This window comes from Protopterus annectens, chromosome 16.part0 (assembly GCF_019279795.1).
Source record: "Protopterus annectens isolate FY-2018-M chromosome 16.part0, PAN1.0, whole genome shotgun sequence".
Classification (NCBI taxonomy): Eukaryota; Metazoa; Chordata; order Ceratodontiformes; family Protopteridae; genus Protopterus; species Protopterus annectens.
This window is the reverse complement of record NC_056750.1, coordinates 266,024,978-266,049,838: the sequence shown is the minus strand read 5'-3', so window position 1 is coordinate 266,049,838 and position 24,861 is coordinate 266,024,978. Positions and strand designations below refer to the sequence as shown.

The 24,861-nt window shown below is 39.5% G+C and overlaps 1 protein-coding gene across 1 annotated transcript in view; it reads left to right on the top strand.

The window, feature by feature from the left end:
• Window positions 1-24,861, top strand: part of RGS3 (regulator of G protein signaling 3) — a 2,411,552-nt gene that overhangs the window by 1,467,341 nt on the left and 919,350 nt on the right. Inside the window, exon 10 of the mRNA XM_044057996.1 lies at window positions 19,361-19,486. Coding sequence (XP_043913931.1) covers window positions 19,361-19,486 — 126 coding nt within the window. The remainder of the gene's footprint in view (window positions 1-19,360; window positions 19,487-24,861) is intronic.

Genomic DNA, 24,861 nt, shown 5'->3' with positions numbered 1-24,861 from the left:
GCAGTTTGTACAGATTTATGCAGTATGAAATAGAATAAATGTGTTAACCCTTGTCAAGCTCTAAATGCACTAAGCATATTACTAATACACACATTAATACATATTTTTCTGACAATAGGTATGGTGTGCTTGTACATATTAGCTGAGTAGGAGGGATAGTAGTTAGAAGTTGTAGGAGGAAGTATAGGTGTGGTGATTTTATAGGTTGAAGGGTGGGAGGGGTTACTGTTTGTAATAAAGGTAGGACCACTGGGGGTGGGAGGGAATTGGAAGGGAGGCGAGCGTAGCGGGCAACAGATGAAGGAAGACTATCAGTAGGTTTATAGGTTATAATGAAAAGGGATGGCCCTGGTTAGGCTGCAGTTGTTCTTGTGGGGAGGGGGAGGATCAGAATAGACAAGAAAAGTGGTGGATAGCAATAGTATGATGAAAAGGGCTGGATATGCAAGTCTACAGAACAAACCAATGTCTGTGATGGAGTGCTTTACTAAAAATAGAAATTAAACAAGGGCTATACGTTTTGTATATTTTGAAAATAACACTCAATCCAAGGTTGCCTGGTTCTGTTAAAGAGCACTACAGGCCAATAGATCGAACTTGGCTTGGTGGGGATCCAGGGAAAGTAGAATTAAAAGGAGAAGCTGGGAAGAAAAATAATCAATATTAATACAAAGCGGTGGTGGTGCTGTGGTAGCATTGTTGCCTCATAGCAAGACGTTGTCCCATTCGATTCTCAGCTAGAGCGTCTTCTGTGTGGAGGCATACGTGAATGGGGCATGCCTTCGTTGAAGGTTGTGCGTCAGGGCTGGTAACCCGGTACATAAAAATTCACTACCAGTCATTAGCGGACCGGAGTTCCGCTGTGGCGACCCCTAACCGGGAAAAGCCGAAAGACACAAACAATACAAAATACAGCAACTGTTAAGAAAAAAAAAAAAACAAAGATGTTAACAGAGGAGTGGAAAGAAAAGAAAAACTAGGTAATCTATACACATATAAATACCTCAATTTGTGATAATGTGAAAATTAAGACAAGATGTCAGCTATCACATTCAACAGATTAATGCAGTTGCAGATGTATAGGAATACTGATACCAATTAATTGGTATAACACATTCTAAACCAATAGGTGAGGAAATGTACACACTAATAACTAGGCATTTCTAAAAAATGCAATAAAGTGAGCAGCAAAGAAATAATATTCTAACAATAAATGTTCTACACAAGTAAAGCTCTAAAAGTCTATACTCTGCAGTATCTGAGCCTACTAATACAATGGCTAAGTAAACAGTTTCAAGCACACAGAGTTACTGAAAATACTGTCTTCCATAAAAATACATGTCTAGCTTCATTACACTTTACAGTGGTGTAAAGCAACATCAATACATTTTACAAGTGAAAAGAAACAAATATGAAAAATAACCTTAGGTATGAGCACTCCATCCAAAGAGACAAACAGCTACACCAAGAGGATTTTAAAAATGGCCCCTGTAGCTTAAGAAAGCTATGTTAGGCTGTAATAGGCCATGTGGGGGAGGGGAGGACAGAATAGACCAGAAAATGTGGTGGATAGCCAATAGTGTAATGGAAAGGGCTGGCCCTGATTAGGCTGCAATTGTTCTTGTGGGGAGAGGGAGGATCAGAATAGACCAGAAAAGTGGTAGATAGCAAAAGTATGATGAAAAGGGCTGGCCCTGATTTCACAGATATGCAAGTCTACAGAAACAATAAGAAAAGGCAGTAGTTACTCTGACTTGCTTGTTTTGCATATTCACCGCTGACTTCCCTTTTTAAGAAAATATGCCATGTGTATAAGATCAAAAGGAACTTAAACATTTTCTTTGCTTGTATTTCAGTATCCAGATCCATAATCAACAGTTTTCATTTTCTTATTTTTTGTAATGTCTTCTGTTTGTTCTCTTCGTACATAAATTAGCTGCCAGAACATTTTTTTAATCTCTGCACCTAAATGCATCATCTTTTTGTTGCTCCAAAAGTATGGTTATTGCTGGTCCAGCCCCATGTGTGGGTGTATAGTTTACCACTGTAGCTTTTGCTTTAACTTTATTTTATATCAAAAAAGACACGATTGAAACTATTTTGAAATGTTCCACAACACCAAAATGTCCTTTTCTGGATGTATCTAGTACAAAATAATAGCATGTGCAAATAGGGCCAAGTTTTCTTATTTATCACTCCGGTTAAATCTTTGAATTTCTGAATCTCTTATTTTCTTTGGTAATGGATCTAAATATAAAGCAAATAGAGGGTGAAGAAAACTTCCCTGCATGGTTCCTCTGAATATGTTTCTGTCTAGCAGCGTACATATATGCAGTAATGACTGAAAGGCTGATCTTGTAATTATCTGCTGCTTCTCATCCCTGTTTGGATCCATATCACATTTTCCTGGACTTTTCACTTCAATAAAAAACACTCAAGAAACAAAAAATTAAATACATTTTCAGCCCCCTTCCCCCTTTTAATTCAGAGCAAATACACAAAATTGTGCACACCTTCCAAAAAGGAAATCTACTGCTCCAAATAGAAGTAGTTTCTCAAAACCAGCGACTGCACCCACAGGTATTATCCATTTCAAAGTCAAGGTCAACTGTGCTAATGTGCTTGCTAGAGCCTGTGCTTCCAGTTACTCTGCTTTTTGTTCTCATCTCTGTTTTCTTCCCAGATTTGAAAAACAAACAATACTTTTTAGTAAACATTAACTTTTAGCCTTAAGAAAAAGTACTTTGCCTAACACTGAATGAACTAAATAGTGCATCAGAATTCACAGAAGAAGAAAAGTTAGGAAGTACAAAAATGGAGATTAGGTGAAAGGCAGAGAATGGTGGAGAACGTGGACATAAATGGTAGGATCAACAGAGAGACTGTAAGGTGGGTGATTTTAGCTGACAGATGCTAAGGTGGAAGGTCTAGGTATGTTGTATGTTCCCTGCTAGAATTTGGAAGACCCTTTCAAGGGTGCTGTCAGAATCTCTCATTGAAAACCCTAACCATTTCTTCAGTAGCTAGACCAGAGTCATAGGAATGGAAAATGGCTATAACTGCAGTTCCATTTCACAAGGCAGGAAAAAGAACAGGTCAAGGTATATGCAGGTCTTATCACTCTGCCAAGTACAGCTGTGGAAAAATACAGAGCAAAAGAATTGCAGAATTCTTGGAGGCCAACAGTCCCCTAGGTGAATGCCATCATCTCTTTTCAGCAGGCAGATCTTGATAATCCAGTCTTACGTGGCTCTTCCATCTTTGTAATACTAGTATTGGACAAGGAAAAACAAACTTGGTATGCATTGATTTTTGCTAAGCCAAAACTTCTGACTTTGTCTTCTGCACAGAACCATTTTGCAGACTAGGAGTTGGGAGGGTGTTTAGAAGACAGTCCGATGGTTTGAGGAATGGTTAAATGGGAGGAAAAATTTAGAAGTTAGGAGATTATTTTTGTCAGGCAGAAAATGTCCTAAATGAGTCCCACGAGTCCAGTATCCCAGGAGATCCATGATTGATAGTATCAAAAGTGTTGAGAACATTATATACATACTCATGTATGACAAATTTGGGGGAATTATGTTAGAGTAGAAATGGCAGGGAGACTTCAGTACACCTGCCAGATGGGTTGAGACATGGCAGTAGAGGTTCCTGATCAAACTACAAGGCCTTACATTTATGTACAGTGAATCTTATGACCAAGTAGCAGCTGGGGTGTCGGACTAGTTACCACTGAGCATGGGAAAGAAAGATCTGGTAGTCTGTCTCTGCATAAATGATCTCTCTGGGTCCAGACTGAGAAGGTTGTAGTGAAAGTAAACAGGATAGTAGGAGTAAAAAGAGAATCCTTACCACTCAGCAAGTTGCTGGATCTTGATCAAAGAAAATAATAGCTTACCACTCTGCAGTTTATTAGGTTATGAGTATAGAGACAATCTTATCACTCTACAGGTAGTTGGATTAGTTGACGAAAGATCTTAACCCACAGGTCGTTGGGTCAGGCCAAACAATCTTAGAAAAGTCATGAAAGCTACTAAGTTGCAGACTATATCAGGAATACCCCCTTTATTTATTTATTTACTTATTTATTTTTTCATTTATCTTTTGTTGATCAGGTTAGTCCCCATAAGGCTAGCAGCCTCTCTTCCAGGGACACTGGAGGTGATATACGTATTACAGAAAATATGGCCAGGGTATCTGGTAACTTCCCATACTGTTTTTGATAGGTGCCATGGAGCTGTTCTAGATGTTGTGGAGATAGTTTATCAGCTGCTGTAATCTTCTTTGAAAACTGTTTTATCTTTATATTTATTGAAGAAGGCCTCCATGATCCAGGACCTTGAGAAGTCATCACTGAATTGTGATGACTGCCATTCTCTTTCAAACCTTACCTTTTTGGATATGGTTATTGAGAATGTTCTTTATATGCAGCTTGAATCTTATGTGACAATCACTTGGTCCCTTGCACTTGTATCATGCTGGTGTTTGTACGTGCCAAAGTACTGAGTGTGTTCTTATTAGGCTAGTAACTGATTTTATGATGTGAACAGGGCTTCTGTTCTGTGAAGGTTCTGCTTGATCATTCTTAGGTTTGCTACCATTGATCATGATATCCTGACTGAACATTGTAGTTCTTATTGTGGTATTTCCTATATTATATAGACTGTTTCACATTCAACTCTTCTGGTTCTACTCAGTGAGTAGTTTCATGTCTAAAACACCTCTGGTTCTTGACTTTTGGAATGAAGAGTGCAGTGGTGCAGCAGTAGCATTCTCGCCTCACAGCAAGAGGTTCTTCGGTAAGATTCTCAGCTGGGGTGCTTTCTGTGTGGAGTCTGCATGTCCTCCATGCATTCATGTGGGTTTCCTCCGGGTGCTCCAGTTTCCTCCCACAGTTCAAAGACATGCATCTGGAGCATTTCTCCCCAGGCCTCTGCTGAAAATTGGCTTTGTTCCAAGGTGGACTTTCCTGGTAAACAAATGTTAAATAAATAAAATAAAAATAAGTAAATAAGAGTACCTCAGGGTTCACCTTGGTCCATGCTTTTCCAGTGCTGATGCACCTCTCTGGGGAATTTAATTAGAACGTGGGAATTAATTTACCATGTTGAGGATAATCAGCTGTATGGCAAGAGTCCATTCCTTAGCAGTTGATATAGAGACTGTTAATTCTAGGTTTTCAGCTTCTTAGCTGAAGTTAAATATGTTCAAAGTAGCAGCTTTAGAAATAAGTGACACCTTGTGAATATACTCTGCCTTGCTTTTTACAGACCAATTTATATGGTGGGAAAAGAGTGGAGTTTGAAGTGAGTCATTTTGAGGTTGCCTGTTGAAGTTCTGAGTACCTTAATTGCAGACCAGCAGAACTGCAAGAGCAAATGAGTAAAATTCCTAGAAAGCCTGAGGTTATAGTACACCAGACTACTGTATCCCCTTTCTATGATATGCATCAGTCTTAGTATCCATATGTATGCATATATTTATTGATGACCCAAAAAAGTTTTACAGAGAATTGGGAAACAAGGTAAAAGGAATTTAAACACCACCAAAAAAAAGGAATAAATAGAAACATTTTGAAGAAATGTGTAAAAATCCTGTGGAACATAACAATGATGCTAAATGGATAGAAGAAGTAAAATAAACAATAAGTTGTTCACATATACAGTATATGAAATGGGATGAAGTAACGGCCAGAGAGATTGAAACAAAGTTAAGAAAAGCTACTAATTGGAAAACCCCAGGACCAGATGCAGTACCTAACTTCTGACTATAAGTATTAATATCTTTACATGAAGATTTAGCCATGAGCAAGAACTATTTATATGCACACCCCAAACAGACAGCCTGGTTAACAACAGGAAAAACAATACTCCTACTTAAGAGCAAACCTGCAAGCTATCCTAAAAACTATGGATCAATAACTTTTCTTCCAACGATTTATAAACTGTACACTGGAATTGATGCCAACATAGTTTATAGTCATTTAGAAGAAAACTCAATCATGGCAATAGAAAAAAAAAACTTTTCCACCCTTCGGAGGACTTTTTCTTGAAACCAAAAGGGTGGTAAAAAATAATGGTTTTGATAGTTCCAGGTTTTTGGCCAGGACACTTCTGCTGACAGATCACCCTCTCCCCCCGGGACAGAGAGAAAATAGCTTTTATTAATGTCACCACCACGGGCAGAGATGGACAAACAAAATCAAGGGTTTTGAGGTCCTTTCACGAAGTTGCTTGACTGCCACACTCTGGAAGCAGTGAGGAGAGTGCTTACCCTGCACCCTCAAGCCTGATGGGCCATCACTGAAGATTTGTGGCTGCAGAGAATAATCACTAGAGGCTATATTATTCCCTTTGCTTCCCTTCCAAAGAAGAGAGAGAAAAGTCCTGATGCCCCCACCCAGTCAAGAAGGTATTAGCCGCAGCAGAATTTACAAGGATACCTAGCAAAATGAGTCATCCAGGAGGTTTCACCAGACCAACAAGGATCTGAAGTCTATTCATGGTTCTTTTTATTTTGTAGAAAACTGGGGGACCTCAGGCTCGTTTTGGACCTAAGCTACCTCAACCAATGTGTGAAACAGATGAAGTTCTGAATGGTCATGGTTCAGTCCATCCTCTTTTGAGGAAGGATGACTGAATGTACTTGATAGATCTCCAAGGTGCATACTATTATATTAAGACAGCAAGCCAGTTTACGTCCAGGAGACTTCTCCTTTTCTAGCTGGGAGTCACACAATCCCCAGTTTGTTCACCAAATGTATGGTAGTTGTGGCAGCATTTCTCAGGTTACATGCATTCTAGGTGTTCTCCCTACTTGGATGACTGGCTGTTTACCACATCCATCAGGGATGGTCTAATCCATTGCAGGGACTTCTTGGTTCATCTATCCCTATTGTTGGGAATTGCAATCAAGCTTGCTAAAACCCAGCTGGCACCATCATAGACTATAGAGTTCATAGGATGACAGCTAGTCTCAACTACTGAAATAGATTTCCTCAGTCCAGAATTTTGTCTGTACATCAGATATTTTCAGAGGTCCTTTCCTGTCCCATCCCTCCAGCAAGACTTGTCCTATGCTTACTGGGCTGTATGGCATGGATCACACTAGTATGTCAGGCAAGATTTTACATGAGATTCCTGCAGTGGATACTTTCAGTGCAATGATTATTGTTTTATCTGCCCCTACATGCTTCAATACATCTAACACCAGTTTGCAGAAAACATACCCCCTTGATTGTTGACCTCACTGATAGTAACTTGGGGTTGACCATTCACCTTTCCACCCTTGATAGCCTCTGTGACTCTGGGCACTTCCTTTCTGGGTTGGGGGGGTCATAATTAAGGGAAGATGGTCCAAGGCACATGGTCAACAAGTGGCCAGCTTTCACATCAATTTCTTGGAAATGAGGACAGTCCTCTTAGCATTTCATTACTTCCTCCCCGAGAGTCTGATTAGTATACAGTCAGACAACATGGCAGTGGTCTGGTACATCAACAAGCAAACAGGAACATTTTCATACCGGATGTGTTGGGAAGCAGTGAGGATGATGCAGTGGGCAGTGTCTTCCCGATGCTTTCTGGTCTCATTGCACATCCTTTGGACTTCCAGTGTTCTGGCAGACAAGCTGAGCAGGTCTATTCTTCTGTCCTTCTAGTGGTCCTCTAAACAGGCAGTGGAGATGATGCAGCAGCTACTTAGTCCCTATTACTCCACAAGGATAGTCTCCGAGGAATGCTGTAGTCCACATTTGGCCCCAAGGTCTCCTATACATCTTTCCACCTTTTCCCCTGATAACCAAGTTTCTTCAGAAAGCCATGAGTTGCTAGGCAAGAGTAATTCTCATTGCTCCCTTTTGACCCCAAAAGGTTTGGTTTCCCCCCCTACTGGCCCAATCTAAAATACCATCCATGAGTGCTGGATTTTGTGCCCTGACCTTCTGTTTCATCCATCCAGTCAGCCTCTCTGAGACACAAATCCCTGAAATTGACTACGTGATTTCTGCAGTCTTAACTGTTGCCAGAGATGCCAGGTGGTCTAATTCAGTCATTCTTTTTTTTGTCATACTCAGAAAAAAACAAACATTAGGAAGGTTTGTCTTAGCAAATGGAAAAGATTTGCTATATAGGCTTCTTCCAAAAGTTTGGACCTTTTTCAGACCCTTTACCATCCATTTTAGATTGTTTCAGAAAGGCATTAATTTCTCAACCATCAAAGTAAAGTTACATTTCCAATTACTACATGAGCCAAAATCAAACTTTCATTACTTCGATTAAAAATGTTGAAGGTTTTTGAAGGGAACTTTTCTTTGCCCACTAATCAGGGATCCAGTTCCTCCATGGAATATTGTCATGCTACAGGCATTAATTAATTCTTCTTTTGATATTGCACCCTTAATGGATTTGAAATTCCTTACTTGGAAGAAACTTTCAAATAGCAATTACTTCAGCTATTGTTTTTTTTTTCCAACAAAGGGGAAGATAGTCTACATTTCATGAACATTCATCACCAATTCAGGTTTTTTTTACATTGCACAAAAGATATCAGGTGGTCTGACCAGCTTTTTCTTTCATTTTCAAATGCTAAATTGGGAAAGGAGTTTGTCACTTTGTCTAGGTGGCTTTCCAGTTGTATTAACTTTGTTTATGAAAAAAATGTTTATCTTACAAACCAAAGGCTGTGACAGTAATAGAGCTGTGGCTACCTCCACTGTTTACTTTACTAGAGTTTCCATGGATGAGATTTGTGCTGTGGCTACTTTGTCTACAGTACCTTTGTGTCACATTACAGGTTGGATGCACAGTCTAGATACATCCTTTGGCTGTTACATATTTCCAGAATATCCTTCCATGAGACCACAGTATTTAGGGTAGCTTGGGAGTCTGTTCCAACTGTTGAGACAGAAAAGACCACCTTGGATATGAAAGTTATGTACTTACCATAATTCTAGATCCATGTTGTCCAATTCCATCCAGCTCAATATTCCCTCCCTGCATACCCCATCCTAAATTGATGTTCTTTCTGACTCTGCTGATCGTTTGGATTTGACCAGGGGCCTTGCCTTTTTGACAGCCAAGTGCTGTTATTTCGGTTTCTTGTTCAGTTATTTATTTGACATTTGTTGACTGGGTTAGTCTGACTGGGCAAGAAGCCCTTTTTCATCAGAGGCCCTAGGAGAAAAGCTCCAAAACAAAAAGAAAACATAAACCATGACAAATACAACAGTATGGTGCAAATCCTAGTAACAATAAGGAATTTCTAAGGTATGCAGATACTGAAACAGACCTTTAGACAAGACTTAAATAGTTTCATACATACATTGAGTATGGGTAGAGTTAACAATTAGCAGATAACTAGTTGGCATAAGGAAAGTAATTAATGTATGACACTTTGCAGTTCTTTTTTTGATATTTAGGTAGATTGTCTTCAAGAAGACAGATAAGGAATAGGGGTATGGTTACTTATAGTTGGTTAGGTCTCTGTTGTACTAACTAGGTAAAGTGCTAGGTACAAGCAGACAAAATTCAATCTGAGATAATCTGGGGACCATAGAGGATTATAGAGAGGAGTCAGAGCACTAGATCTAACATCATGAAAAAAGTGCTGATGTCGATCCATTTGAATCGGATAACCTAACTCTTGAGCTGGATGGAACAAGACAACATGGATCTAGCATTATGGTAAGCACATAACTTTTGTTTGATTTACTGGGTTAATTTCAGTTTTTGTGCAAGGTTTTTATGAAGGCCTGCAGCAAAAGTACCTGTGAAGCAGGCTGCAGATTCCAATCAATCTTTTGTGCATTTAGGTAGTACCTTTATTACAGTGTTCTTCAAAACTGTAACTTTGTAAAAGTTCCATTGAAACAGAAGATTTCTAGAAATGTTTGCCGTTAATTTTTGATAATGTTGTTGGAGTTGATAGAAATGTTGGAAGCACAAATTGCTTTTCTTTTTTTGCTTGGTTAATGCATCTATCAGTTAAAAAAGCGGCAACACTTAGGAAGCAACTGTGTAGCAGTTTTTGCCTTCTTTGTATCCCCTCTGCCTGCTGGTTATCAGCTGCCTGGAAGCTATGAGCCCATTCATTTGTCATAGGTGTGAGAGCTGTCACGAGTCCATTTGTTCCCAACTAAGGTGAGAGCCAATGGCGAGGCCATCTTCATGAGAGACATGAGGGCCCTGTGGCCCCAGAAGCTCCTAACACCCCTCAACAACTTCCAAGGGACACTAGCACTACCAGTCCATGAGAAGGAGCATGCAAGCTTCCCTTTTTGATTCCCCTCACCAATGTGGATGTGTCCTGGCAGCATGTTCCTCAGGCAGTCTCTCTGTGGACAGCACCACCCAGAACATCCATTAGATGTCACCTAAGTGGCAAACCTAATTCTTCTTCCTGTTCCTAGGTTGGGCAAGTTGTAAGCCACTCTCTCCCATCACACTTAGTCTAGCTTCCATGCCCGCTGATTGAACACAAGTCAGATGGGCCGCAGTTGGGGCTTTTATCCTTTTGTGTCATGGGAGTGGGTCAAAAGATAGATCTTTTAAGAATTTGGCAATAAATTAATTACAGTTTCAGTGGTCATGGAGGAAATGGATAGATTGTTGAGTGGGAATCAAGAAGAGTGTTCTCAGTTTAGGTGGAGGTTGGGATGAATAAATTCTGTAACAAGTTGAGTAATCATCTACAAATTCTTGGGGGGGGGGTGCGCACACTTATTTCTGGATCTGAATTAGACTCTGTTTCATTTGGCTGAGGGCAAAGGAGGCCATCACTTGTACCTTTGGCATGATGCCCTCCTATCACTCAAGGCTGACACGTTTATGTTGTGGTGTTTCCTACTTTCTACAAAAACACATTAGTATCTCCTTATTCTCTCGGACCCTGTCAACTTCCTGTAACTTGGAAATCCTACTAGTCATGCTAAAACTTAACATTCACAAGACAAGCACAGTACTGCGTATGGTGTGTATTATTTTGTACATCCTTTGGCTCTGCGATTCATCCGAATATCCCTCTATGAGACCATCCTAGACCACGAGACAATATAACTGTCATACAGTTTCCATTAGAAGTATAAAGGTGGGGATGGCAAGCAGTGTCTCAAAATCAAGTATGGCTGGGAGATGCTAGTAAAATTATTCAAGTATTGGTAAAGACTGGTTGTGGAGCTGAACCTGCTTAACATGCCATCTTTTAACAAAATATTAATATTTCTTGCCTATCGAGTTCCTTCCCTCACTTCCATTTCTTTGAATTTCTAATTACTAATCACTAGACCTATTATCTGTTTGACTAATACACTAATATAACTTTTCAAATGTTTAATATTCAATGTTTTCTAAATGCATAGTATCTTTTATACCATAATAATTTCCTTTTTTATATGAATGTGATTAGCAAATGTATGTGTAATTGTTCATATATCTAACTTAATGTCTTCTCTTGTAATTTACTGAATATTTAAAAAATGTTTGCAATATTTTGAAGCTTTTCTCCCAGGGCCCCCACTGAAAAGGGTTTCTTGAATTAACCCACTCAGACACTCAGTAAACAAAAGCAAAATAAAATAAGATTAAATTCTCCTAGAATGACTGGATTCTTGTGTAACGGGGGAAAATAATATTGAAAATGTGAGACCGGAATTGTTTTAAAAGAGGAAGGGAAGTGGTAACAAGTAAGTAACAAGGGTTATGTTGTTTTTACTGGATGGAATTTTTAGAAGTAATCAGTTTGGGTCAGATTTCAAGGAGATGCTTGAGCAGTTGTTTTACTGTAAGGATGGGATTTTTGTAGAAGTAAGATCCTGATAATAGGTCTGGTGACTTATTGACACAGCTGAAAAAAATTGTGTCCGCAATCAATTGTGTGTGGTGTCATGCTCTGGATGTTTCACCTAAGTCTATCATATTAGAGGCTGTAGTAATGTGACAGTCCTGTCTTAGGAGTAAAACCGGGGATGAGGATGTCAAAATGCCAGCTAGTTTATGACAAGTCATCCAGGCATGCTTTTCATTCAGGCAGCAGATAACTGAGTAAGAAAAGGAAAATAATAGATTATAATCTAAAGAAAGTTACCATGCTTCTATTTTCCATTTTCAAAGAAATTACTTTATAAGCAAAAGACTATTTTATAAAAATGGTACACCTGTCCAGCAACTGCAGTATTGTGAGTTAAGAAAAAATAGATCGGAAGTCTTCCAAGTGACTGTATGGTATATCTTTCCCTTCCCCTTCACACACACAGTTCTCCCATTCTCTAGATAAAAAATAACCTTACAGAGAGAATACCTTACACACAGTAGCAGCTGAAGGTGTTACCCAGGTGAATTTCTACAGACGTCACATGCTCATTTTATTTCACATAGCTCATATCCTATAACAGAGGCTGTTGGTTTGAAAGATCAGTCATTAAAGAAGACTATACAGTGGATGCTCCACTCTTCGAGATGTTGAGGCTTCTATTCCAGGCTGTTTCTTATAAACCGGTAAAACCAATACTAGCATTTAAGTAGAGGAAGCAGTGCTGCTATCAATACAATAGGGCTTCTGTGTAACAGTATTGGACATGGTGAATGTTTACTTGCACCAATGCCAATCCAAAGGAATTGCCTCTGGTTCATATAGCTTGTCTACAGTTTGTGTTCAGCACTGCAGTTTGGGCTATGCACATTCCCTAGAGTATTTTGTTGCACATCTTAGTAAGTAAAATATAGTTATCTTTCCTTATCTGAATGATTTTTCTAAAAGCCTGTAACAAGAACTGTTATTGCAACATATCTGTCTGACAATTTCTTTAATACAGTCTTTGAGGGAGCACAGTAAGCTACAAGAAATTATCCATTACACACTGAAACATCACTGACCTTTCTGTGGGCCATCATAGAGTCCATCCAGATGAAAGTCAGCATTCATCAATAGAAACACCTGGAAAATCAGAGTGACCTTGAGGATTTCTCTCAACAAGAGGTTATTCAAAGACATTTCGTATGGCCAATGGATATGTGCCATTTGCATTCTCCTGGTTCTTGCACAAGGCTGTATATGAAAAGATCCTAATAGACTTTTGGAAATATCTGTACATACACGGATTTGTCCTCACCATTTTGTAAAAAAGAAAACTGATTTGGTGGATGGATCCAAACAACTAATCCAGTGAAAGGATTTCCTCTTCCTTCATCAGAAGCTTAACCGCTGAATGCAGACTTTTTTGGACTCTGCTTTTGTGCAGTCTTTGTGGATTTAAACAGTCTTTCAGTTCAAAGCAACATGTTCCTACAAGAAGGATCTCTTCACATCCGCCTGAAAGAAATGAAAGCAGTATTTAGAGTTTTGATAGCTTTTCATGACAGTTTTCATGTGTGTTGCCATCAAATCAGCATAAGCAGCAGAGCAGTTAAGTTTACAACTGCTGGGAAACAAGGTTTTTCAAGAGATGTTTTAAACTAGCATTGAGACATTTGGCAGTTTGCAGCTCACAGCACTACATCTTTAGATTACAGAGCCATGTAGCAGACTCCAGAAGTAGGTAGACAGTTCTAGCTCACTAATGGAAACTGTATTCTTAGACCTTTCTTTATATTGTACAGATGTGGTGCATACCAAAAATGTGGATCAGTCTTGTAAGCAGTTCAGTGGTTCATGTCAAACAAACCTCTCAACTGTCTATATTTTGGAGGAATGTTCATCTTTTCAGGCATTATTTACCCCTTCACACAATTTTCTGTACCTCCCTCATTACATGTGATTTTTGAAGCTGCCTAGTACACAAAAATCATACCACATGACCAACATACTAGTGGCACCAATAATCTTAAAGAAAGAGGACACACATCTTCCTTTTTCAGAAGCAAAAATAAATTGCCTTGTGTGATAGAATTTTGCAATAAAGTTAATTCACATCTACAAATTTTATACTCTCTCTCTGATAATGTGCTTATATTTTTCCATCTGTTTTTAAAAATGTGTTCCTGAGTAGTATCCCACATTCCTACTGGAAGCAAAGGTGTACTATTAGATATTCAATTGTTATGCTAATTAGATGTCTGGATTTTTAGCTGGATGCACCTACTTTTCAAGGGCCTTTATTCCTATTTTTGGTATTGGCAGGTTGAGAAGTATGGCTCCAGACCTTTTGCTCCCCGTTGTATCAGCATTCAGATTGGAGAAGAAATGCTTCTTTTCCTCCGTGGACTCAAAACTTTTGTATTCCTTATATTTTCTTTGATAAAGTTCTGTTAAAAGTGTGAAGCAAGACAAAGCCAATTTCAGTTGCATAGCTCCTACGTCTTGATCAAGGCAACCAGTTTTCTTTGCTGATAAAAGTCACTACTCTACTTCCATAGCTCTTGCTTCTGCTCTCATTTCAAACTCAGCAGGGGAAGTAATGCATAGCAGTCTCAAATATTGGAAAATAGAATTTTAAATAATAATAAGCTGCGGTAGCGTTGTCGCCTCAAAGCAAGACATTGTGCCGTTCGATTCTCAGCTAGAGCGTCTTCTGTGTGGAGACTTGCGTGAATGGGCGTACCTTCGTTGAAGGTTGTGTGTCAGGGCTGGCAAACTCGGCACATAAAAAAATCTACTGCCAATCATTAGCAGACCGGAGTTCCGCTGTGGCGACCCCTAACCAGGAAAAGCCGAAAGACACAAACAAAGTGAATCCTCTGTTCAAGTTCTAAATATCCTAGAGGAAACCAGAAGACAGCCTACAGTTGAATTTTACGTGCAGAACTAAAAATTCACCTCCTTGGCTGCCACAGAATGCCTAGGCAGATGTACTGTCCAGTCCTAAAAGTCATAGATTACCTAAACAATTTGAATCAAAATTGTTATTCCATCAAAGTATGTGTGTGTGCAGTTTTAGCATGTTCAACAACTTCTTCGCAGGTATTTGTACATCCAACTGTTTGGGCCTTAAAAAATGTCCTGCATTTAAGACTTCACTTATATTTCTTCCATGAGATTTGAATTTCATGCAGGAAAAACAAAGTATGCTTCTGTATGAAGTGGCAGACACAGCAGATGTTAAGTAGGTTTGTTGGAAAACTTGATGTTACAGCAACAAGGAGTGAAGAAGTATTTTGTAGTTGCAAGTTTTTATGCACAAGCCACCTTTTTTATTTATTTGCTTGCTTTTGCTTACTGAAGAAGACGACTGCCAGGGTGCAGTTCCCATTTTCAGTGGAGACACATGGAGAAAAGCTGCAAGAAATAGTATATGTATAATATAACAAAGTTTAAACCGTGACTAAATGTGTACAAAAACTAGTACAATTCATTAAAATTTGAATAAACAGGAAATTCATTGTACATTTTGTCAGTGAAAGTCAGTGCCAAGCTGAATCCCTTTTTGTTTCAGGTGGTTATAGTAATTGTCTCTTCTGTTGCATTAAACTTACTGTCCTCCATCCAAAGTACCTCAGTTAGGGATAACAACATCTACTTGCTAGATGTACACAAACACCTAAGATAGTGTAAGAGAATAACTTGTATCCTGAAGAAAAAAACTTTTCGCCTTTTTAAGAAAGGAGAAAGGAATCCTGTTTGTATATGAATAAACCTTGTCCAAGTGACTGGCCCTTTGTATTTGCCTTTTTGCTATTATAAAAATAGTAATCCTCTGTAAAGTACTGTTGGAGCACAGTCCACTAGAGCAGCAACTTACTCTACAAATATTTTTGCATGAGCTATTGTAGAACTGCCACGTGAACTACTGTCCATATTTTCACATAACTAGTGTTGGAAGTAAATTTTAGAGACAGGACAGATACACAGGCATAGCTGGTCTACAAGGGTTCTAATAAACAAACTCCAAGGGTAATGAAGTAAAACATTGCATTCTACTAAATTGTTTTTATTACTGTATAGTGAACTTTCCTGAAAATGACATTACCATTATCTGTTACTTATCTTTGAGAAGATGTCTGCAAAACAGTGACCTTCACTGAAGCTGATACTACAGTTCTGTAAGGTATTTAACAGATCTTTGAGGGGAAGTCGGTGTAACAGTGACGCTTCTCTCCCTTCTCCTACTTGGGGTGGGTGGGGGTTCTATATAGTTACTGATATCATTGTTGTTACATTAACAAAGTGTCAGCTGTGGTTGTATTTAACCACAAACACATTTCCTGTAGAATTTATAGACACAAAGAACTTAAGAGAATGCATGACAGTGCTGTCTGTATATGAAGTCTTGTACTAGCTTATCTTTGTAAATGTGATGCTAGCTTTGTTCCCCACAGAGAAGATGGGAACAGATGAAGAAATCCAAGTGGGATACAAATAAATTAATATGGGTAAACCCAAGTATTGTAATTCACTGTTAGGGTGACCTCTCTTCAAAGACTGAATGTTATGGTAAGTTACAGCTGTACTTTTGTTCTGTGATTATTGCTTATTTTGTGAAACAGTTGGCCCACAGCATAGCCACTAGTTGCCATAATCAGCAGCAAGCAGTGGTCAGAGAAGGCTCTAAGGTCAACAGAGACCTGGCTAAAGACCTGGAAGTTGATTGGAGAGAAAGTATAAAAGTTCAACAAATTACTCAGGCTGTAGCACCCCAGGAAGAGGAGGAAAAAGGTGGAGTTGAACAAGAATGGCAGCGACTAAAAACAACATGTGTTAGCACTACAGAAAAGATATGTGGCTGAGCCAGGTATGGAAATAAGGTGCATAAGGAAAGCTGGTGGTGGAATGTCCAGGAAGTCCTCAAAAGAAAGTGCAGGAAGAAGTGGGAGATGGAAAAAACTGACCAGGCTAGGAAGGGCTACTGGTTGGCTAACAAAGAAGTTAAGAAAGAAGTTGCAGTAGCAAAGAATAGGGCATCGGAGGCACTCTCCCAACCTCTGGAAAGTGACTCAGTAAGTGGCACAAAGAAACTATGTCAGGTTGCAAGGCAAAGACAGAAGGATAAAGAAGATAGTCAGACACTCTTCATAAGGGATGCCAGCAACAACCTGCTCACCAATCCACATGACATCAAAGGCAGATGGAAGGAGTATTTCCAGCAACCTTTGAATGAAGAAAATGCCACAGAAGCTGTACTGCCCCAAAACAGCCTATGATGATGAGGAGCCCACCCTAAAAGAAGTAAGAACAGCACTAAGGAAAATGAAGTCAGAGAAAGCAGAAGGCTCAGATGAGGTCACAGCAGATATGATAAAGATGCTGGGTGAGATGGGGGAGAAATGGCTCCTGAGGGTACTAATGGTGTAGAGAGAGAGGCATATGCCAAATGGCTGGAGAATAAGCATACTCATGCCGGTGTACAAGAACAAAGGGACATCCACAACTGTGGACAGTACAGAGGCATCAGACTCCTATCACATTGCATGAAAGTTCGGGAGAGGCTGATTGATAAATAGATATGCAGAGTAGTAGAATGTAAGATTAAAGATGAGTAGTTCGGATTCAGATCAGGTTGTAGCAGAATTGACCCAATGTTTACAGTGAGACAGATACTTGAGAAGAAGCTAGAGATGAGGAGAGACTCCATCTGGGCATTCCTAGACTTGGAGAAAGCATATGACAAGGTCCCAAGAAAGCTGATCTGGGCAGTACTGCGGTGGTTTGAAGTCACAGAAACATTGATAGAATTAGTGCAGGTTGTGTACAAGGACCTAATGACTCAAGTATGAACAGTGTTTGGCCTCACAGAGGGGTTCTCAGTGGGAGTGGGTGTACACCAGGTTTGAGCTCTGAGCCCACTACTGTTCATACTGGTGATGGACTAAATTAGCAAACAGGTCGGAGGGGGCAGATCAACAAAGTTGTATGCAGATGATGTGGCATTACAGGCAGACTCTGAGCTAGAACTTCAGCAAAGGTAGGAGAATGGAATGTAAAACGGAAGGCACATGGGAAGAAACTAAGCACAGATAAAACAGTGGTAATGGCAGCAAACTGGGGAAATCAGAAGAAGCTGAAAATAGAGATAGAAGGGAAGACCGTGGAAAAGGTAAAAGGCTTCAAGTATCTGGGTGGGAGGAGGGAAGTCTGAATGAAGAGGTCAAAGCTAAAATCAGAGGGGCTGAAGCCAACTGGCTTAGAGTGTCTGGTGTAGTCTATGACAGAAGAATGCCAAATAAGCTGAAAAGTAAGGTGTACAAGACAGTGGTGCGACCAGTACTACTGTATGGTACAGAAACTTGGGCAGTAAAAGCAGAACAGTTGAAGCTAGACGTGATGAAAATGAAGTGCCTGAGAAGGGTGGTAGGATGCACACTGTGGGACAGACAAAGGAATGAGGGCATAAGAGCAGTAGCCAAAGTAGCTCCAATTCCAGAAAAGATCAAAGAGAACAGATTATGGTGGTTTGGACACGTGCAGAAAAGCAGAAGGCAATTTGGTGAGGAAGATTTAGGACAGACAGGAAGAAGGTAAGAGGAATCGAGGACGTCCAGCAAAGAGGTGGATGGATTATGTGAAAGAAAATCTTTGACAGTCAGTATTGAGTGTTGAAGAAGGCAGGAGTATGGCACTAAATCGAGAGAGTTGGCGACAGTTAACACGATACCCCAACCCCATGTAGAAAAAAAATGGGAAAAAGGGGGACTGAAATGTCAACAATTCCTTAAGTCTGATGTAGGCAAGACTGACTGCAGAACATCATTACCTAAAGGCATAATGAGGCAACAGGATTGAGTATACTTGTGGTGGCCAACTGCGGTGTAACAGAAGAATTGTTACTACTAAGCTAGAGAGTCTGATACTAAATTCTAGTAGGCAGATGCATGCACCCTTCATTGTACAAAGAAGAGTGATGTGTATGGTGTGTGTGTGTGTGTGTGTGTGTGTGTGTATATGTATGTTCGCACACACACATGGATCACTTCAGAAGCTCAAAGTTTCAATACTTTGAGCTTCAATCTATAAAATCGAAATTTTGAAACTGTAAACGTTTTGAATAGAGATCATTATACAGGGCAGAAATGGATGTTTACCATTTTCTTCACTGTAGTGCAATCTCAAAGGTAGTATATTTATTTAGCAAGGAATGTGGGGGGGGGGCACAGTGGGGCTTGCCTTCTTGCAAAAACGTAAAAAAAAAATTATTTTCAAAGTTTCAAAACTTCAGTCTTCTGGTCTCGTATGTTTGAAGTTTAAAGTTTTGAAACTTGGAGCTTTAGAAGTAGATCCATACATAAACACACACACACATGTATACATACAGACACACACACACACACACACATATATATATATATATATATATATATATATATATATATATATATATATATATGCTGAAAATGAATATTTAATGCAAGTTTAATAGCTCAATATTATTTTTCTCTGATATGTTTCTTTAGAGACTAACATTTTGCTTTTATTTTTCTTTACATTTTATTTGCATCAGAAATCGGAGTGCCTGTTAAGTTTGGAGACTTATTCCAGAGAGCAGAAGCGGAGAATCTGTCGGTGCCTAAAAGAGAACATTATTAAACAGCACCAGCTGAAAGCAGCAGCTGCCACTGGTAACACAGTAAGTCTGAAAACATTTACTTGGTAATAAAATCTTTACTTGTTTTTTAAAGGACTCTGGAGCTTCTGTTTTACTGCTCTGGGATTATGTTGATCTTGATTTTGCATGTTCTGTAGATAAAGCTGAGCAAGATATTGATTTAAGAAATGACAGAACGTAATTATTGTGAACTTGAGTAAGCACATGTGGTACAATATTCGTTTCAAGCTATTACGGTTGGTGCACTTTGCCATGTGAAATATGCATAAACCCGACACCCTAAAGCAATGATTTGCAACTTCATTGAGTATGATATGACATGTTGACCACTTTCACTGTTGGAAAAAATGTGCTTCGAGTCCGATTGTCCTCCATACATACGTCTCTGAGCACTAATTCAAACTTTGGTGTGTGCTCCTCCTTTGTCTTTTCCATTTACTGTATAAACACTCAATTTTCCATTGTCTTCTTGCTGTTGTGAAGGCTTATTTATTTGTTGTTGCTTCACAGCAAGAGGTTCTCTGGTTTGATTCTCAGCTGTGGTGCCGTCTGTTCGGAGTCTGCATGTCCTCCGTGTTTGCATGGGTTTCCTCCAGGTGCTCTCATTTCCTCCCACATTCCAAAATCATTCAGTAGGTGGACTGTGTGTGTGTGTGTGTGTGTGTGTGTGCGCGCGCGCGCAGTTGTGTGAGTGGCATGGAAGAACCACCACCAGAGCTAGCCAATTGGGGGGGGGGTGAGCCTTGGCTCTAAATGATTGGCACTGTCAAAGTGACACCCTGACCCCATATGGTAAAAGAGAAAAAGCAGTGGTGGGTGAGTGGGTGGATGGATGGATCAATATCGTAATGTCTTTTTATGGCTCTCAAGCAAGTTATGAATCAATTTGACTATTTTTTAAGGCAAAGTTTATTTAAGCTCTTCAGTACTTTAGTTGCACTGTAGTGAACTATTAAAGTTGAACAGTACAGATTTCTTTTGGAGGACATCACCTCCACTGAGCTACTTTATTATTGCCCATTAAGACATAACACTTCCCACTTTTTTCATCATCATTGTAGCCCCCACCTATCTTCTGGTACCTCCACTAGTAGTGGTACTTGGCCTTAATACACTTGAAAGTATTATTGATAATCCTCTTTTCCAGTTCAGTTATTCCTGTTATCAGTGCATTTCATGTTGCGATGTTTGACTGCTCCTATTCTGCCTCCCACGTTTCAGATGAAAGCAAGTTCAAAAGTAACCTCAAATCTTTCCTAAAAGCACATTGGCTATGTTCCTGTACCAAACCTGACTAGTCCTAAAAATCCCAATACTATCTATGCTATCTCCCGATGCCATTTACCTAAGTTTTCATTAATCCGCTCATCATATTAATTACTTTAGTTATAGCTAATTTTTAACTTGATGTCTCTTCTTACTATGATATCCAAAACTGTACTATGTAATGCAAACCTATACCTTGTCTCAATTATGAATATGTTTTTCTTTTTTTCCTTGAACTTTCTTGTAACTGTTATGTTTAAACATTTTGATTACCTTACCATGTTATTTTGTATCTGTTGAAATGTAACTCAAAACCTTTGTACTGTGGAGCTTTTCTCCCCGGGTCTCTGCTGAAAAGGGATATGTATCCAGTTGGACTAACCCGGTAAACAAATGTAAAATAAATAAATAAGATGAACCAAGATTTCTGCATTCTAAAAATTGTAATGCATTCTTTTGTGTTGAACTGGCTGAAAGAGCAAATGATCTGTTGGCATTTCACTGGCACAGTATAAATTTAGCTGTTGTAGTCTTGAAATGCAGTGTCATTCAGTCACAATCATGCAGTAATTTGAATAGACATAAGCAATTATTGTGTTGTACTTTTAGCAGAGATGTTGATACTACATAGCCTTTCTTCATAGATCATACTGTCCTATATTTAAGTGTTATGGACTTGAGATTTTTAGGGATTAGAATCATGGGTTTTGAGAAGTATTGTGTTACCTAATCACATCTAAAGGTTCCTCAGTATTCCTGTTGGGATATTGCTGGCGTCTCTCCAGATAAAGAGGTGTAATATGCACTTCCTCACAATGGTCTTATTTATTTATTTTTATTTTTATGAACTTACAGAGGTGGTTACATCTGACAATGGAAAAAAAAGTTGTGTAGTAGCTGTAAAGCTAGTGGTAATAAAACTGAATTTCAGAAATGCACAGCATGCATTTTACTGTAATCTACCAATCTGCATCTTTTATTTTTTTTCTGTGAGTGTGTATGTATATAGGGTGAATGTGACTGTTTCAAATGCTACATTGTTGAATGCTACACCACACAGTAAAACAGATGCCTGTTCAGTGAACACTTAACACACCTCATTTGAACCATACAATGCTGATTTATGTAAGTACAGATTTGACTTGGAACACCAAATAGTGGAACAAAGCAATGCCAGTGCAAATGGTGCAGGGGCAAGGCATCCATCTGAGCCACTAGTGACCTGAGTTTGAGAATGGGCATGGACATGCCACCATACAGAATAGGTGCTACAAAATTATATTCCCTACCCCCCAACATCAACTCATCTTCTTCCCAACCTCCTAACCTCTTACAAAGCGGCAGCCAGAGTCAAAGTTCCAAACCCCATATTAAAAGAGGGCCTTCAAAGTGATGCCACCAGACCAAAAAGAGTTCAGGCTTTATTCATAATTCTTCCCCCCCCCCCCATGTCAAATAAGACAATGGGCATTAGGCCCACTCTGGAGTTAAGTGGCCTAAATCATCGTTTAGCAAAAAAGCAATTCTAGGTGGGCATGGGGTACTCGGTCCTTCCATGCTGTTGGGGAGGGGGGGGGTGAGTAGATGTCCTGTTTGCACATCCAGGATAACTGCTTTCACATTAGATTAGCAGGAACATGCAGAAAGTTTCTGCAGTTTCAGTGAAGGAGCTACTAACTATCTGTTTAGAACACCCTATTTGGTTCCATTCCCCTAAGATGTTTACCAGATGCATGGTTTCTGCTGCAGTTTTCCCCAGACTGTTGGCAGGATGTATTACAGGACTTCCTTGTTTGGATGACTAGCTCATAACTGGCCACACAAAGGAATCATTGATTCGAGAACGAGATTACTTGCTACGACTTTTCCTGTCCTTGGAAATATCAGTGATCACTGCAAAGTCCCAAGAGAAGTAATTTCAAGTGCAGATATTAATATGTTGCCATGTGAACACAGTTACTTTCTTAGATGGTCTTTCCCCAGGCAAAAATTATCTCCAGACAGCTATCTGGACCCTGTTGCTTTTGCCAGTAGCTTCAGTAGTCTTATTTCTGAGAGTGCTGGAGCTGATGACAATAGTTAAAAATGTCAGATCCTATGTCATACCCCATTTGCATTTATCATGCATGACATCAGCATGTTCGCTGGTGGCTGTGTATGCATAGCCTGTCTCAGGGTAATTCCTTTGTGCATTCTTTTTCCACTGTCATGATTACCATTGACACCAATGCCCTAGGGTGGGGGATGGAGCATTGTTTTTGACAGAAAGCCCAAGGGTTGTGGTTAAACATTGATAGGTTTCCTTCCACAACAGTGCCCTGAAGATGGAGTGTCTCCTATCATTGCCAGTGTTTCAAGATGTCGTTTTCCAGGGTTTAATTACCATCCACTCTATGAATATAGTGGTGAAGAGAGAAATAAACGAAGAGAATAGAACCATTTCCTACAAATACTGGTCAGCATGCCATGATAGCACTCTTGCAAACATGCTGTTTTAGTGTTTGTTGAAGACTCATGAGTGATCCCTAGGTCATCTGGCAGAGAACATGACTTTTGCCATTCGGGTAGTCCGTGGTGCTAACTGTTGAAGTTTCTGACCAGCTCCATGTGTAGCAGCTATTTTTCCTTAACCTGATTTCATGGGCAGACGTCATAAGGTGTTCTAGCCCATTAGTTGCATTTGGGCCTGCTATATTCTCCTCCACCCTTTACCCTTTCTCCCAATCATTATTATTTTGCAGCAAGGCCATGGTCATTCACATGACTCTCTTCTTACCCAAACAGGTGGGATTCCTTCTTTTGTGTCTCTTCCGTCTGGAGAAGCCCATTTTTCACAGATCTCAAAGGTGTACTAACTCACTTATCTGACAAGCCTCACATTGGCCTTCAGTTTGTCACAGTGGCTTCATGGTTTCTTCATTTCAATTAATGGTAAGGAGCCCAGCATGCCTGTCTAGAGTATTAGATCAAGATCCTTAGCTGCCCAGAAAGGTCTACAAGGGTAAGTGGATAAAGTTTTTTTTTCAATGGACATCTAAAGAGTGCTTCAGCTATGATTTCATCCTTATGCATGTGGGTCTTCAATTTGTAGCTATTTTTACCTAGTTTATAGATTTTTTAATGTAAAAGTTCACTTTGTGGCCATTTCTATCATTCAGCATGGGCTAAATTCCTCTTCTGCATCTTTTTTGTGGCTCTTTCCCCTCTGTCTTATCTGTCAGTCATCAACTCCCTCCCAACTAATTGACTCATTAATTCTACCATCACTAGGGTTACCACCTGTCCCACTTTGTGAGGGACAGTCCCTCTTTGGGCAGTTGTGTCCTGCAAAAAAAAAAAATTGTAAAAATGGCAAATGTCCTGAGATTTTAGTGCAAAATTATTTACTATATTTTATGTAATAGTTGCATAAAACAGTTATTCTGTATATCGAAACACCTAAATGTTATAAGAAACAGAATAAGCAACTAAAAATTCTACAAGAATAAGCTTTTATTTAGGCAAAAAAGTGAAGTTCTGTCCTTTGTACTGGCCGTGGGCATGTTTTGGGCTGCAAAATCTGATGTTTGTACCACAATTGTCCCACTTTGGGCATTTGAAAAGGTGGCGACCCTAACCATCACTGGAGGGGTAGGTGACACAGGAGTTTTGCCCTATTCCCCTCTTGCTAGGTCGTCTCTTTGCTTTTTTTCAGTCCTTCATACAAGGAAATTTCTTAGAGATGTGTGCATGGCATCTACCATTCCCATGGTTCCTTTTTTCAAACTACACGAGACAGTTTCAATATTATCTCAAGACTGGTTGGCTCCAGTACTGCCTCTCTCTCTAAAGCATGTGGTCCCTCTCTTACCTTATCTCAAGATCAAGGTCTGTTGGTGGATTCATCAGATTTCCTTGAATCTGGGTCCCTCTTTTCATGTTCGTCTCCTTATTCAAGAACTGTACATGGATGTGTGTGATCACGATTGGGGAACCTGAAATAACAAATTTCAAGATCTTCGGTCTCATGAGCAACTTAACTGATCATATCAACACACAGAAAATGAGAGCTCTCCTTGTAGCTCTCTAGGCTTTTCATTCCTTTAGGTTCTATGTCTTGTAAAGTTTTTTTTTTTTTTTGTTATACAGAC